Here is a 17,477-nt window from a genome sequence, read left to right as displayed (position 1 = left end):
GAAAGGATCCTGAAAAATTCTTAAGTATTTTCGAAACACGGAAAAATGATGCTTCCTTCTCTCACATTCATGGTAGACCCCATAATGAATTTAATGAGTGGACTCTATCATGAATGTAAGATGAGAGAGTACAATTCTTCGTACTTCAGGAGTACCTAAGAATTACTCATTGATCCTTGTGGATTATGAAGTTATAGTCCTTCCTTATCTTATTGTTAATTATGAAGTAATAGTCTTTTCTTATATTAATTATGAAGTAATAGTCTTCCTTATATTGTTATTAATCAATGCAGAGCTTTGCTTCCAAAAACAACAAGAAGTGATATTGATATTGATCCTTTAAATTTAAAAAATAAGTGTTATTGATCCTTCTTTTAATTTTTGTTAATGTCAATGTCTGCATGGCTACGGAATTATAATATATCTTTTCAAATAATATAGAATCTTTTTATTAAAAATTACAAAAGTGAATTGACTTATTAGAAATCCATGAATCTCACACTTGACCCAGTTTCTAATGGGTTAATAGTTAATACCCAAATAATCAAATCCATAGATTCCTTAGGTCTGCTTCAAAACTAAATTAAGGGTAGGGTTACAACGCCCTCCAACCCCGCCTCACCCTATTATCATTTCTAAGTCCACCTTTTCATTAATCTAATTTAGGATTATTGCAATTTCCCTCCCATAGTTTGACTTTATCATCATAATTTAAATCCAAAACTTTTAATTGCTACATTTTACTCCCTAAAATTTAGATTAAAATGAAACTATTAGGGGTTTGTCTAAATTAACGGATTTTGCATTTATTGGACAAACAATTGACCCCATTTGGTTTGGTCCAATCACAATTTAGTCACAATTAACCCTAGCAATTTCATTTTAGTCTTCTTAATTTTAAGGGGTTGAATATAACAAATGAAAATTCATTGACTGAATTGGAAGGACTAATAAATCACAAAGATATAGATTGTAATTTTCTGTGTAATTTAATTCATCTCGTTTTCCACATTAACTACTTTAACATTTTTCTTGGACTATATACCCAAAAAAAAAAACAAAAAACGAACAAATCTTTTTGTTGAACAAAGCCATTCTGTCATTCATTTGGGTGCCATTATCTAATCTTCTGCTAAAAAAGATTACCGTTAAATATTTACATTGTCATAAAGCAATATGTCAAGTGTACAACAACAAAACATAGCACCAATTATAAATTAAACAGTAATATAACATTATCTTCCTAACACATGGATGGTAACATATAATCTACGAAAGCTTTTCATTATTTTATATAATTATCGATAAGTTTCTCCTTGGGTTTAAGTACAATAATTAATTAAGATGGAAACGTGACACATCAGCATTTGTATGCACAAAAGCACTGCTTGGGAACACCAGGTGCTGTGTATAAGTCACACATTCCTTTTCCACTGTATCGATTTTTACAGTCTTCCCAGCAATGGTTATCTCCCTTGCAGTTCCAAACTTTGTGGCAGTCTTTTGCTTCTGCCATTTGCACCATTCTATCATCTGTCCACAAATTCAGAATTGCACTTCATCAATCACTGAAGCAAAATTATGACTCTAGCTATGACCTCTAAAAATGTTGTGATAACAATATATATAGATAATTTTTTTTATCTTTTATTTTGGATTCTCTCCATTAATTAAACTTGTAACTTTGTGCTTTGCTACATGTATATCAGCACCAAATGAAGGGATCACTCACTTAGGTCACAATAATTAATTGACTTGATATTTGATTATAATCAAATCAAAATTTCATTTTAATTGGATAATACTAACGTAATTTAATTGTTACTGTTATTTTGTTTGATTTGTCGTTAATTTTTGTATATAGAGCTAGTTTAAAGTAGGATGATGTGGCCAGTAGATCTTGAATTTTATTTTAGAGCTATAGCATAGTATAAATGAAAAGAAATGGGTGTTTCAGACTTTCAGTACGTAACAATTTTTATTTATCTTTTATGAATGAAGGTTCACTAACATTTTAAGTGACAAGAGAAGTTAAAGATTTGGAGCTGAAGTAAATTAAGGGTCATTCTGTTCAGAATTTGTGAAACACTATTTTTTTCGGCCGCAAAAAAAGAAAAAAAATACATAGGATCATACCAATAGGCTTTACCAAAAACCCTTGTTTTTTTAGAATATGTTCTATCAAATGATGTAAAAATGAATGAAATTTCAGTATTCGTATCAAAAAGAAAGAAACTGGCTACTTTCTTTTACGGCTACATATTTTTCTTACAAGTGAGAAGCCAAAATTAATGTAGAAGCACATGAGATATGTGACTTGCATGGTTTCACTAAGAGAGCCAAAGACCATATATTCATGATGATGTAAGTACAAAAATAAGCAAACTCACGAACCACTTATGCCTTATGTTGGATTAACAAAGCAAATCAAAGTAGATCAAATAGAGTAAAATGGATTAATCAACAAATTAAATTTGAAATATTTACCGCAGATGATCACGAGGATGATAAGCAGCAAACACAAAGTAGAGAATTTTGCCATCTCTGATGAGTTAATTATTTGGTGCTCTTTGCTCTCTTTATAGTGCATTGGAGAATATTACCGTATCTCTCTTTTTCCGCTGATGAAGACAATGTATATATCATGGTATGAGGTACATATTCAGTCACTGAATTAGAAACTTTAGTATTAATTCCAAGGGACCCAAAGCTAAACATGGATAGCAGAAACTTTAGTATTAATTAGTATATAATAGACTGTTTAATATTAACTTTTGGTTTAATTGGTGACAAGTCGACAAATGTCAAAAGCTGATATAAAATAACCCAAGATATGTTTCTAACAAACATGAACATTTTTTTTTGAGGAAATTACAAATATAGAAATTAGTAACTACTTTGTTAGTTCTTTCAAAACAATAAATACTCTGTTAGTCCACTAAAAATAAATAATAATTAACCATCACTCATATGAAAATAAAAAATAATTTCAAAGAGAATTATAATACTTTTTTTTAGAGGAAGAAAAGAGGATTATAACATATATAAATGACTATGTTAATTTGAATTATAAAGAAAAAAAAATAGTCAATATAATCAAGACTTCTATATTTCTCACCCTCCACATATAAGGGATCATTCCAAAAGTCAAGAATCCATGACAGTCATAATATTTTTTAAGATGGCGTTTAGCCTGATTATGGAATAATTATGATTTTTTTTATACGAGACTGTGACAGTCACAAACCTCTTTGTCAAATCAGAATGTTAGTTAAAGAATTTTGTCTTCTTCAAGTGTGAAAGGTTGGCCTTTGTCCTTTGATCATTTGGAAGGGACGAGTTTGTACATCACTTATTAAATTATTATGATATATACGGGGTTTAATTTTATTTATTTTATGATATATATTTTAAGTCCTTAGGGTAATTCAACTGTAAAATTCTTAAAATTATATTTTAAAATAAATTGATTAGATTTTATCACATCTTCAATATTTAAAAACAAAAATTTGATTGTTAATATTCATTTTTTGCTGACAGAATTTTCTAACATGGGCCATGTATGATTCTAGAAAATATAAAAGATAACCTTTTTTTTTTTTTCTTTATATATATATATATATATATATATAGAGGAGTGTTTGCAGTTGCGGTGCGGTACTGTTTTGGGTCATTTTTAGCACCGCACTTTGCGGTGCGGTTTAACTAAAATCATAACTGCACTGTACCTTATTTTTGCTGTCACATGTGAGGTGTGGTGCGGTTTAGAGTTTAACCAAAATCATAACCGCACCACACCTCATTTTCGCGGTCACATGTGCGATGCTATATATAAGATGAGGTTTGAAGTTGGTATATTTTTCAAATTTTAAGCATTTCCTACCCGTCCCAAAACTAATTTTTCCTTTTTTTTTTTTGCCAAGTTTTAAATTATTTAATTAGTTTTTCTTTTTTTTGGGTTTGTTTTTCTTGTCAACACTTGCTAGGATTATCAATTTTTTTTTTTTTTTTTGGAAAACTAGGGTTATTAAACAATTAATAATATATTTAATATTAAAAATAAATAAATATATTAATATATAGAGAGGGTGCGGTGCGGTGCGGTTTGTGCGGTTTTCTTATTATAAAATCGCAAACCGCACTGTACCATGTGGTGCAGTGCGGTGCGGCGTATTGTTACTTGCAGTGCGGTGCGGTATATTGTTACTTGCAGTGCGGTTATGCAATTTTACGAGCGGTTTTGGTGCGATTTATGTAGTTTGGTGAACACCCCTATATATACAAGATAGAAATTATATTTTAACCTAATTTAAGTGTATATGTGTGTGAAGCTCCTTCCTGAACAATTAAACTCCAACCCTTACCCCTCCCATCACCATCGCACCAAAAGCTATATATCAAAAAGTATTGTATTTACTCTTTATTTTTTTTTTTTTAAGGGATAATTAAAACAATCTTCCTCCAGGTATAAGGAAATGACAATGACCTACATAATTTTTGCAAAATGACAGTCATCTCCTTGAACTTTGTGATGAACATTAAAACTAATTTGATATTCTTACTTTCCCTTTATAAATAACTCTAATGTTGTTGAAAACTAATTTGATATTCTTACTTTCCCTTTATAAATAACTCTAATGTTGTTGACTAAATTCATGCATGCCCTTCATTAAGTGATAATATTCTTATCTCTCCCTTGGCTTATTGATGAAAAGCCTATTTTGTTATTGAGTTACACAATTTACCCAAAAACTAAGTTAATTGAATTGCTTAATCAAGTAAATCAAGGATAAAATGGTAATTTCATCATATTTGTTGTTAGTATTACAAAATTACAAAGCTCAAGGGGTGTATTGTCATTTTTGCATACTTTTGGAGGTCACCAACAGGTACTTATATCTCGAAGGAGGATTGTGTTTTTTTTTTTTTTTTTTTTTTTTTTTTTTTTTTAATATCATTCTTTTTTAGAAAGTTTGTTATTCAAGATTTTCTCTTGATACTAGAAAAGAAAAAGAAAATTTCTTTAAACCAATTTAGAGGAATCTCCTTGGCCTATTGTTAGATTTTATTCTATATACATATACTCATTTCAATTTCATAGCATATGCAAAAGTTTAGGTTAAGAGCAAACCTCCCATTACATGAACCCTCCACTACAGCTTTGAATCCCTTGTACTTGATGGTGGCTATAGAAGGGAAAGGAGGGTGTGTGGAGAGAAAAGACTACTCTCAAACTCTTAACTCCAAAATAGTGAATAATAACTTAATGAGCCAATTTCCATTTAATTAGGGTAAGAATAAGAGCTTCCTCGTGTCTAAAAATTGATCCATCACATTCACATTATGGGTCCATAATAAAAGAACCACAAAAACCCACATTTACATCATCAATGACTATAGTCTACAAATATGAAAAGAAACATAATAGCCAAATGCTTTTTTTTTCTTCTTTCTCCATACTTTATCTGAAACATTCCCGCATGGGGAGGGGAACTATCCTTATCAACTTCATTTTATACTATTCCCAGATAATTACTTCATGTCTTTTATTTTCTTTTTCTTTTTTATATGAACACCACTTGATTTGGTTGGAGTACAATGGATTGCACTAACTATTATTTTGTGTGGGTTGAACTACTTTTATTAAATGTTTCAAATTATCATATGGGGAGAGATAACAAGAATTAACTTAACACAAAACATATAAAAGTATTACTTAACTCAAAAACTTAAGTTTATGGGTCTGGACCAAGTTATGGTATATTATCCACTCAATTTGAGGTTATTATCCAATGTGGATTTTCAAACTTAAAAGGCCGAACAACTCGCATCTGAATATAGAATATTCCACCTTTAAAAAACTACAACTCTGCCTAGAAGCTGAGTATGGTTTTGGCCTCAAATTTTATCAAAGATAAATTAAAGAAGCACTAACTAAAGCAGTGCAATTATATCCTTGTAAGTGTGTAAAGAAGCCATGCCAAGCAGTAGTAGCTTTCAAGCTTGACTAGGTCATGTTTGATAAATTCAAGCACAGGTTCAGCTCGAACCAATTCCAACCGATTTTCAAGCTTGTTAACAAATCACACTCGGGCTTAGCCAAGTTAACCCGGTACTGTTCATATCATGATTATAGCTTAGAGGTTTTTCAATGTTAGTCCAAACCCCTCCCCCCTAAAAATAAAAAAATTTAGTCTAAGATTGATGAATTGTCAATGAGCTCTAGCTTAACTAGCACCTCCTTCTCTTATCGGTTCTAGATGGAAGGTTTGGCCTTGGCTCTGAGACCCATTGTGTGCATGTATCTTACCTATCAAAAGATTGATAAATGTTGAAGTGTATCGATTCTGTTAATTAGTTAAGATTGCAATAAGTATTGACATGCACCAATCTGAAGGGCTACAACTCATTTAAGCCAAAATTTATGCATCACAGTCGTGGTCTTGACTCTTGAGATCAAATACTAGGTAAAAGGTGAGTACTGAATCACTACTGAATAAAGATAGAAGGGATATAAAGAGGGGGGAAGGCCACTCTATAACTTAATGGCTCTCAATAAACACAGGTATGAAGCCTAATTGCCTTCAAACAAACAAGAGAATGGAAAATAATCTAATTTTCTTTCACACAATATCTGAAAGTATCTGGTACATTACATTCTCATCGTTCATCAACATTTGTTTCTGGTCATGAACAGCTCATGTTTTAGGGTCATGGTCACAGGGTCACATCACCAATCACCATCACTTTGATCAATGCTTTCTCAGCATTTTCTACTTTGTGGCTGGCAACATCCACCATTTTATGTATATAGTTGGTCAAGTTCTACCAAATTGACTAGCCATTATGGAACATCCAGGAAGGATCTAATGAATAAGAAATCAATAATTTTCTGGTTTGAGGGTCAGTGCTGAAACATGATTGAAAAACAGAACAAATAAACGGATTGAGATTAGGTGCAATACCTACTTGATGCAATTGATATGAATAGTTGAGATTTGAAGTTGCAAAAAGCAACTTTAAATCTCAACCATTGAATATAAAAAATGAGTAAAAGTAAAATAGTAAAAAAAAGAAAAAAAAAATTGTGAGAGGATTGAAGTGAATTGCACCGGATCTCAATCCCAAACAAATTAACTGTGCACGCACCCACTCTGACACAAACAGATCGGTCAACTTAAGAGAAAGATAAAGAGACACGAGACTAAAGAATAAGGTTTTTATGCATTCTATAAGCAAATTTGTAATTTCATTACAAAAATGAATAAGCAGGGCAACCAATTAGGTTAAAAACCCATCTGATCATCAGTTCCCTGCAAGCAGTGTGAGGATCTCGTCTACAGGCCAAATTGTCCAGCTCACTGAAATAAAGCAAAGGGCTTCAACGAGACATTATTTGAGACAGCAAATTGATTCTACTAGCTCTGCACACCTCTCATTTCCAAGATTTGGAATAGGATTCTTTTAGCTGAAAATTTTTTGTTCTCAGATCAATCCTTCCCACAGCACCTTCATAAAAATAAAAATAAAAATAAAAAACGTGAAGGAACAAGCTGATCAATCATTAAATGAATGCATGTTGTAGACATGCAGCCCATTCTGGACACTACATTAATAGGAGGTACAAAATATGTCTAAGCTACAAAATTATTTCTTATCTTTCAACAAAAACTTGAACATATGCCCTATGAAACAGAATTCAGCTGCCATTACTTTAATCACTGAGTTTAAGAGGAACTCGAGCTGAAAATGAGTATACTGACAGGAAATAACAAAACATACTAAGCTTATGGGAGAATTGAGTGGTTCCTCTTTCACCTTCCATAAGGAGAGGTTTGAGGTCCAACCCATGGTAGAAAAAAAGGTTTTTAAAGTTATGGGAGGTCTACCTCTAGTTGTATAACTTACTATGGCAATTTAAGTAAAAAAAAGTGAATGACCTCAAAACATTTTCTGTTTAGTGCAAACCCTGATCCTTGATAGCCAAAAGTTTTTCTCAGCTGATTAAATAGCTTGTGATAACTTATGAACAGCACACTCAGCTATAGAAAGCCAAGAATTCCAAAGTATGAAGTGCTTATCAACCTCAAAACACTATCTGTTAAATGAACCCTTATCCTTGATAGTCACAAGTTTTTCTCAGCTGATTAACTAGCTTGTGACAACTTATGAACAGCACACTCAGCTATAGAAAGCCATGAATTCCAAAGTATTAAGTGTTTATCAAGTCAAATTACTTGGTTTCTATTTATTACAGAAGAATTACAAGCATGAAAAGAGTTACAATTCACAAAATTTTAAAATAATTATAGTGTAAAAAAATTTGAAGGAATAATATGCATTATTTTTCATGAGAGAATCAGGTGAACTGTGAAAGGAAAAAAAACCTATGTGATAGTCTATCCCATATGCCAGTAAAATATACTGTGCTTCAAGCCAAATTATATAAGAGTAGAAAAGATTACTAAAAGTTCAAGCACATAAAATATAACATTTGTCTTATAAATATTAAAAAAAAAAAAAAAAAGTGTACCTTTTGTATCTCTTCTTGGAACCACAAGGGCATAGCGCATTTCTACTGATTTGCCCACTCTTGGCCAAATTAGACCTGGCAATATCCAATGGTGTTGAACCCATCAGTTTTTGCACCTACAGAGCATAACATACAAATGATCATAAGTGTATTTTCAATTTGCATTTCTAAGGAAAGATCAAGAAAATTGAACCAGCCCCTCAACCAGCAAACAGAAAGGAATTAACATGCATGTATTCTACATTCTACACAACCAAGTGGTGTATAGATATGCATGCCTACAGTCTTACCTGCCTACATAATCTAGACTCTAGAGTGAAGAAAGAATTAGACAATTGTACAAGTGGCTTTAGGTAAATCTGGTAATCGATGCATGTATTTGTAGCATATACATACAGAGGTCAGTGAAAAACCAGGATCAAGGGAGTCCTTTTGCAAGGTGATACAATCCAACATTAGAACCCAGAGTTCCAAACAATGTGACTCTATACTGGTTCTGCATGGACTTGGGGCAGTAAATGGCACAGGGGTGTGTGATCAAAAAGGATATAGGCCCTACCAAGAGAGACAGAGACAGAGGGAGAAGCCTACATAAAGGGTTTACCATAATTTATCCCATCAAGGATTAAATAGACTTACACCCACACCCCCATCTTTTTCCTCATTTTTGTGTAAAATCCTTCATACAGCCAACATATAAAAATCCACTCAATTTAATAGAATCAATCATAGTGTTGCATCCCATGTATATACTATACATCCCATATTCTTGGGTACACTTTTTCCATTCCCAATCAACAAGATCCTTACTTTAGAAATAAAAAAATAGGGGCAAACATACTACGCCACTAATCTGGGACTACTATTTTGTCCACAGGTGCAAGAAAAAACTATGCCTTGTCAAGGAAGTGGGTAATTAACCAGAAAACAGTAAGTGCTATACATCCCTCCAAAGACTAGAATACAATAACACACTTATGTACTGCCATGCAAATGCTTAAAAGTGTACTATTCAAGTTTACCTGATCTAAAATAAGCTTAAAACAGAATTAGACATCTCAATTAGTAATTTTACAAATAGTAGACAGGTAATGAGGTTTCTATCATTCATATGCATGAAACATTACAAATCCACAAAACTAGAACACTTTGGCAGAAGGAAAAAAAAAAAAAAAAAAGCCAAGAGAAATCTACCTCAGCAATGTTCTTCGGCATAGGTTTCCCTTCTTCTTTTAACTTCTCTAGCTTCTTTTGTGCCTCTTTGGCCCATGTAAACTTCGCAAGTGCATTCTCTACATCTGCCACCGTGCAATTACAATGCTTTGCTGCTTCTTGTTTTTGACTGCTTTGAATATTCTACACATCAAGAGACCTAAAACCAAAATGAGGAGATTTGCCCCAAAAAATCACCAAAGAAATAAAGAACCATTATAGGACTTTCCTAGATGAAAATACTTCAGCAGTATTCTTCAAATAATGTAGTTTTTTTCAGCTCTATAAGTCATAGTTTAATTGGTCAAAGGTCCCACGGTGGAAATATTGGCAGTAGAGAATCATTCGGCATTAGTATTGAGAGGAACATGTAATGAAATTCATGGACTATATTCAAGTGTTGGTGGCATACTAAATACTAAGCTCTGAGAAGGAAAAACACATGTTCTATTTTAAGATAAAGAGAAAGGATCTCCATAACTGACCAGAAAAAAACCAAGAACCTCCCTAATATTTAGAATTTAAAATACCAAGGAATCCATAAGAACAAGACACGCTTGAGTCTATTTTGTTTAACACAAGAAATCCAAGATAAATCAATGATTTTCAGAACTACACCCATTTGAGTTTTCTTTTTCACGGTGAAGTTCAAATATCTTGCACTAATACACCTATGAATCTCTATTGTATTGTAGTATCTTTTTCTTCCTTGTGCCCATGGCTACACCTTGTACAATGAAAAGAAAATTTAGCTTACACCTACTTCAAAACTTATTGTGGTAATATCATTCCTATGTTTCTGTAAGCACAAAATATGCATTTTAAAAAAATGAATCAAAGGGAGTGAAAGAACTATATTGGATCTGAAGTTGACACTCCACAGATCCTTGTTTGAATGGATGAATGTTTCAAGCTTGTTTTCTTTTCCTAAACTTTTAGATTTGGCTGATCATTGCAATTGTAAATTTAATCGTGGGTGTACCTATTGTATACTTCCTGTGTACTTGGATTATGCCATTCTTTTGATTGAATAAACAATCTTTTTTATGTATAAAATTTATATAAAATAAAATGAAAAAAAAAAGAATCAAATGGAAAAACCAACATCTCCAGTAGAATCAAAGCCTCCAAGATATCGAAGTATAGCTTCCTGTTTCTCAAAAGCATCTGCAAATGTCGCTTCACTGCTTCGTCCCACTATATACTGCTTGAATGTCCCTATCCTTCTCGCATTCTTCAACTCATCTGCAAACCCTGCAATCAAACAAACAATAACATTAATTTATGACAACATTAACAACAACAACAACTTATAACCGATGAACATAATGTACAAACAACTTAGTACTACTGAACATAATGTACAGAGTACTACCAAAAAAAAAAAAAAAACAACTTAGTAATACTGATCATAATGTACAGTAATTCTACAAATTAATAACTAAAAAAGAACAAAAGGGTTTGACTGTTTAAGACAAAAGGTTCAAAATTTGAAGAAAACAAATACTACAGCAACAAATTTGACACCCAAAAATATAAAAACTACAACTAAAACTATAACCAATTATTACTAATGGATTAAAAAAATGGCAAAGATGCAAAATTTGAAAGAAATAAAGCCCAAAATGCCCATTTTGCACCAAAAGAGCAAAAGGGTATGATCAAAAATCAACAAAAAAGTGAAGCACAAAAAGGAGAAATTTTAGCTAAGCAAAGAGTAGAACAGCTTTAGAGTGACAGGGCGGTGAGGTGGGAGACTCACGGAGGAGAGTGAACGCTTCGGAGCTGATTTGGGGTCCTCCTTCTGGACCTGTAGTGGTCTTCTGCTTCTGCCCAGTGAAGGCCCCTTTGATCTTATCCACCCATGAGTTGTGGAGCTGTGACGTGGAGGAGATCGAGCGGTGCTGTGACGGAGTTAGGTGACGGTAGTTTAAGGTGGAAGAAGAAGAAGAGGAAGTGAAAAATGAGAAGGTGGTGGGGAATTTGTTGGTTAGGATTCGTGAAGAAGGCATTTTCTTCTTTGGGTTTTGGTATTTGCCTTTGGCTCTCAAATGTTATGAAAGCTAATTTTGTGCTCTCTTTTGGGTTAGGGTTTAAACTTATCAAGGGTTTTAGAATGGATTTTTAATTGATCTTTGAGAGACGGAGAAAGGGCTCATTAATTTGAGACATGGCATAAATACAAAAGTTTCATCTTTAATTCACTATATTACCCGTTTATGACCTAAATCCAAATGTTTCATCTTCAATCTATCACATTATCAATCCATAAGGTTTTTAAGGGGCTATAATATTATTTATTAATATAAATAAAATAAAATAAGTAAAAAGGTGTAAAATCTTTAATAAAAAATTTTAAAACAAAATGACATATGAATTGGAGGGAATTAATATTCATACCTAATAGTGTAATAGGTAATAGATAGCCAAAGTGACTAAAAATAAAATAGATGGTGTCATTTTGTTTAAACAATACATGGTCATGACATCATGTAAAATGGATTTATGATTTAAATTGAAACGGTTTTTAGAGTACAGTTTAATTTGAAAATTCTGAAAATAAGGTTTATTTGAAATTGTTCATGAATTATAGAGTTTAGAATGTAATTTTGTTTTTCTCTCACTCTTTCAATTTAAACCAAATGGAAAAGATCAATAATCGAACCAGAGTCAAGACATACCATTTGGATCCAATGTATTTGAAGAGAAATATAAAGACAGTTTGAAAATGTAATTTTATTTTCTATTGATAAATAAGTTATGATAATCAACCAATGGATTTAAATTTTATTAATACATGGATTTAAAATAAGATTTTACAAATAAATAATCATTTCCAATCTATAGCATTACAAAGTCCTTTGTTGGAGCAAATATTTGAGCTCAACTATATGTATTGTTAAAATTTAGTTTGAAAAAACACTAAAAGGTCTTCAGATTCTCAGAAGGCCCCTGGTTTAGCTAATAAGATTCTATGATATTTTGGACAAGTACAAGCTTCTGCGAGCAAATTTGAAGCTTTAAGTACACAAGGTTCCTCCACCCAACTTCATTTACGTTCTTCTTCTTCTTCTTTTTAAGTGACACTCAATTCCCTATTTACTATAGCCTTCAGGAGATTTTGAAACAAAATATTTAGAGTACTTTGTAACCCTACCTTACCTCTGTCTTTTTACATTAAACCATCTGATTGCCCTTGTTTTTGGATAATATTATACACAACAATAAGCACAACCATGAAACTAAAGAAGAAGGAAAATTAGAAGGAAAAGAATAAGTTAACACATCTCTAGTAGCCATTACATAACATGACAATCCCGTACACCTACAATGTTACAATGAACCCTTTGCTGCTCAAAAATACAAAACAGGTTCAATTTTGCACTTAAGCTAATGATCCATTCAAATGGAGACCATCTCTTCCACACAAATTTATCAACAGGAGATTGAAGACTCAATATTTTTGGTTGCAGTAATTTGTGATCATTGAAGGCTCTGATACCTGCTTCCTTATCATGAACTAAATCACAGAAAGAATCAGATCCAAAAAGTACTATTCCTTTGACCGCCTAAACCCAAACCAGATCTCATAGTGATTGAAAAGCAAGCTATCATGTGTATGCTTTCCAATATACTCAAGTCCCAAACTCGTAAGCCGCTTTGTACACTCCTCTCCTCCCATCCGGGAACAGAACTTTATGTTATGTGACACATATATTCGCCCATCATAAGGTTTCAATTTACTTGCTAACCTCTCCAGCCCAACCCATACAAGCTTATCAGGCATATGAAGAAAGACAGCACTAGCATAGATCAAGTCATACACAACTCCTGAACCAAACATGGTGAAATCCATGTCCTCACCTTTCACAATCAAAGGGCGCTTGTATAGGAGCCCTTGGGAAGGAAGCTCATATCGAAATGCAGCCATCAGAGAGAGCTCATCTCTTTCAAGACAATGGAAGTGCTCAGGATTGAGATAGCGAATGAAATGCAAGCCAACTCGGAGGGTGCCACAGCCAATCTCAAGGACACGTGAGTCAGGCGTGAGGTGGCTGGATTCAGCAAGGAACTCAAACACATCCCGCCCACCTGCCCAGGGCTCTCCATAGTTGCTGTGATGCTCTTCAACAAGAAGTTCACCAGGACATGGAAAGGCCGTGTGGTTGTTTGCCTCAGGTTCTTCATAATGCGATATGCCTTTGAATCTGGGAAGGAGAATATGTTCATAATCTTGACAAAGACATTCATAAAAAGAAATAAAAACTGAAATGCATAAACTCAACTATGTATATCAAAAAGACAAATCTACACATACTACATATAGCCTTCAAATAAAAGCTGAAATTATAATGTTGCAAGAAGTGTCCAAATAAATGCATAAGACAGAACCAGCATTAAATTGATTGATGAAGTGTCCCTAAATGTGATTTTCTAATAAAACTAAATAGAAAGGAAGCAATAGCTTCTAATCATATGCTTCCAATTGTGTTTGTTTTCCTGTGGTCCTACTGATCATAGTTTCTAAACTATAGTCTACCGATAATTTTTGCACTTCTCAGAAAGCAAATGATTCATTGCCCTACTTGACACTAACACCCATCCAACCCCACCCCCACCTAACCTGAGTCAAGGGGCACAAGCATTTTCCAAGCCCCAGAACAGCATAAAAACTAAGCATGTAAGTTAGACCAACCCAATAAAAGGAGAAACATTTAACAGATTCCATGGAAACTTCCATCACGATTCTGAAACCAGTATCAATGAATGGCAGATACAATGTCTACAGGCTCTAATCCCCTGTATCCGTGTATTCCAATCAAAAAAATGTGTGTGAACTCAAAGAGTTGATTCAACAAAAGCAAAGCATAGTTCTAGAACATTAACACATTGAATACACCAAAGCTTAATTATAACTTCCAATAAACACATTGAACAATGCAGAATGTTCCAGAAAAGTTTCCCCAAATTTTCTTGCATTTCCTCTCAGTTTCCCACTCTTCCCCACTCCCCCTTTTCCCCTCCATGCTATTAAAATCCATCATCCACAACCAAAATTTCTTATTGACCATTTCCCCACCCCTTTTTCCCTCGTTTGCATTCCTCCTCCCACAAGCCACCACCATCTAAAACTTTCACCCCAAACCCCCAAATCACTCGGTTCCAAACCCGACTCCCTCACTGCCCACCACATTAACCAAAACACTAAAAACAAACCAACTCAGTTCCACTCACTCTATTCTCATAAATTCCACACACACACAAAAAGAAAGACTAATCCCAATTCTAAAACAACTACATGATGCACACGCAGAAAATATAAACACAACTCTTAAATCCTAATTAAGAGAGCAATACATAAATAAACAAATAGACACATAAACACATAGATAAACAAAAATATGCCACATACCCATATCACAACTACACACAAATTTTAAAACTTCACATTTGAATTCACACTGACAAGTTAAAACAACACACACCCATTTCAACACATTCATAAATACACACATAAAACATACATACACACATATAGAAACAAATATAAACTACAAAGATAGAGAGAATGTACAAACTGTTCGAGATCTTGGAGTTGCTGGGCTCTGGTGCGGGGGTTAATTCCTTTGCGGAGCACATTATCCTGCATATGAAGGCCGTTGAATCGGATCTGATCCTTCACCCACTCCACATCCTCTTTGGTCGTGGACACGGCGACACGGCCAGCACCACCGCCAGCATCATCGTCAGCGATGGACACGGGGACACGGGGTTCGGCGGTGGAACCGGACACGGGAGAAGTGTTGATATTAATATTAGAGGGACAAGAGCAAGAGGAAAGAGAAGACAAAAGGAAGACCAAGAAAATAGCGGCAACCGAAGCTGCAAGTACGAGAACTGGTACTGTTATCACTATGCCCTTCGGTGTCGCCGATGATGTGAGAGCCATGCGTCTCTCTCTCTCTCTCTCTCTGAACTGTGATTTGAGCACAAACTCAGAGACCTGTTTGGTACTTCGCTTTGTTAGACACAGTTTTAATGTTTTTTTTTTATAGTTTAGTAATAATTTATACTATTCCCTCCGTCCCACTTTGTTTGTCCTATTTGAAAAGTCAAACTTTTTAAGGGAACATCATTTATTGTCTTGTCTACCTTTTAAAATTGTATAAGTTTCCAAAACTATCCTTAAATAAATTTATCAAAAAATTGAATTATTAATAAAATAGGGGTATAATAGGAACATTAGTAAATTAATGACTTTTATTTTTAGAAACAGGACAATATTTTGGGACATCCTAAAATGGAATAGAGGACAAACAAAGTGGGACGGAGGGAGTACTATTTAAGGGACTACCTCTGTTTGAATTAAAATTTTTTTATCCAAAATATTCCTATTTTCCTAAGTTTAAGTATAGACAGAACTAAAAGACAATAAAGTAAAAATGTATTTTTAATCTTTAACCCCCACTAAAACATTGCCTATAAAATAAAATTACTCTTTCACTAACCCACTTATTCAGAAATAAACTTCAAGTCTAAACTTTTTTCTTTCTTTACTTTTTTAATTGGCCAAAAATATATATATATATATATATATATATCTCACACAAGTTTGATATATATTTTTCCTAAAAAGTAGCAAATACTAAACAACAGTTTACTCCATTTCAAATCTTAAATTTTATGGTAGTGTCTTAAAAAGGTTGTTATTTTATTAGACCGGTTTTTTTAGCAATAGAGTCCTATACAAACACAGACACCTCTTTATCTCTCGGTACGTGATAGACTAAAAGGTAACAAAATTGCTACTCTTGCAGAGTAATCGAAACTACATATTTACATTGACTTTGGCTTAGTTTTGTTTATAGGCTGATTTGGTTGCTTAGTGGATTGCTAAAAATTGTTTTCAAGATTGCTGTGTTTTTTTTTTCTCGACGTGGTATGTGTCTAAGTTTTTGTGATAATTTTGGTCCTTAGAGATAGTTGAATGCATTTGTATATTCACATAATCACATGCTTGCTATTCTATTGGTTTCCCCGGATCCTAATGCTGAGAAAGTAGTAGTGCCAAAGGAAGAGATCTTGGATTTTGAGTTGCCACCTGAGCCCTCAAATGCAAGGCATGTTGAGGTATTGCCTTTTCTTTTTTAAATTGTTGATGATTTTGTTGGGCATTGCGTCTGCTGAATTTTTCTACATTTTTTATTTTATCTAATAGTTGCAAATTTGTTTTGTTTTTTTTATAGAAAGCTTATTAGATGGTTGCAAAATTGTTTGGGGTTTGTGTTTGTTTTAACTTCAGTTCTTTTTTGATAGCTCTATTACCGTCCTTTTGTTGAGCAAGATTTTTTAGTCCTCTGAACTGAATTAGTAGCCAAATCCTTGCATTTTTTTTAACTTCTCAAATATCTAGCAACTTTGGAGGTTGAACTTAGAGACTCAGTTTGTAAGTAATTTTCTCCTTAAAAGTTCATTATTTTTTTGGTTCTTCCTTGCCATTCCAGGACAATGTTGCAAGTTCAAACACAAGCAGCTTAAGATCATTCTTTATTGGAATGGGATTCTTATTTCACCGCACACCCATAACATTTATCACACTTTTAAGAATTTTTGTAATTGAAAAATATAGTAATTCCAAATTATGATGAATGTAAATTATTAAAATTTACCCAAAATATAGAAGAGTCTTTGAGCACACGCGCTAGTTATTGTTTTTTAAAGTTTACACAAC

General features: G+C 33.3%; 3 protein-coding genes across 3 annotated transcripts; all 3 read right to left on the bottom strand.

The window, feature by feature from the left end:
- Positions 1-1,360: 1,360 nt before the first annotated feature.
- Positions 1,361-2,542, bottom strand: LOC115979635 (putative defensin-like protein 184). Its single transcript, XM_031101690.1, has 2 exons — positions 2,488-2,542; positions 1,361-1,533 (listed from the first exon to the last, which is right to left on the bottom strand). The coding sequence occupies exons 1-2, from the start codon at positions 2,540-2,542 to the stop codon at positions 1,361-1,363; spliced, it is 228 nt and encodes a 75-aa protein (XP_030957550.1).
- A 4,925-nt stretch (positions 2,543-7,467) lies between these two features.
- Positions 7,468-11,852, bottom strand: LOC115979395 (protein translocase subunit SecA-like). Its single transcript, XM_031101420.1, has 5 exons — positions 11,508-11,852; positions 10,851-10,999; positions 9,728-9,889; positions 8,534-8,649; positions 7,468-7,509 (listed from the first exon to the last, which is right to left on the bottom strand). The coding sequence occupies exons 1-5, from the start codon at positions 11,755-11,757 to the stop codon at positions 7,491-7,493; spliced, it is 696 nt and encodes a 231-aa protein (XP_030957280.1). The 5' UTR covers positions 11,758-11,852; the 3' UTR covers positions 7,468-7,490.
- Positions 11,853-12,877: 1,025 nt separating this feature from the next.
- Positions 12,878-15,758, bottom strand: LOC115979392. Its single transcript, XM_031101419.1, has 2 exons — positions 15,325-15,758; positions 12,878-13,953 (listed from the first exon to the last, which is right to left on the bottom strand). The coding sequence occupies exons 1-2, from the start codon at positions 15,693-15,695 to the stop codon at positions 13,299-13,301; spliced, it is 1,026 nt and encodes a 341-aa protein (XP_030957279.1). The 5' UTR covers positions 15,696-15,758; the 3' UTR covers positions 12,878-13,298.
- Positions 15,759-17,477: the final 1,719 nt, after the last annotated feature.

The sequence above is a fragment of the Quercus lobata genome, chromosome 3, assembly GCF_001633185.2.
Source record: "Quercus lobata isolate SW786 chromosome 3, ValleyOak3.0 Primary Assembly, whole genome shotgun sequence".
Lineage (NCBI taxonomy): Eukaryota > Viridiplantae > Streptophyta > Magnoliopsida > Fagales > Fagaceae > Quercus > Quercus lobata.
Note: the sequence above shows the minus strand (reverse complement) of the source record. Positions and strands in the feature narration are given on the sequence as shown.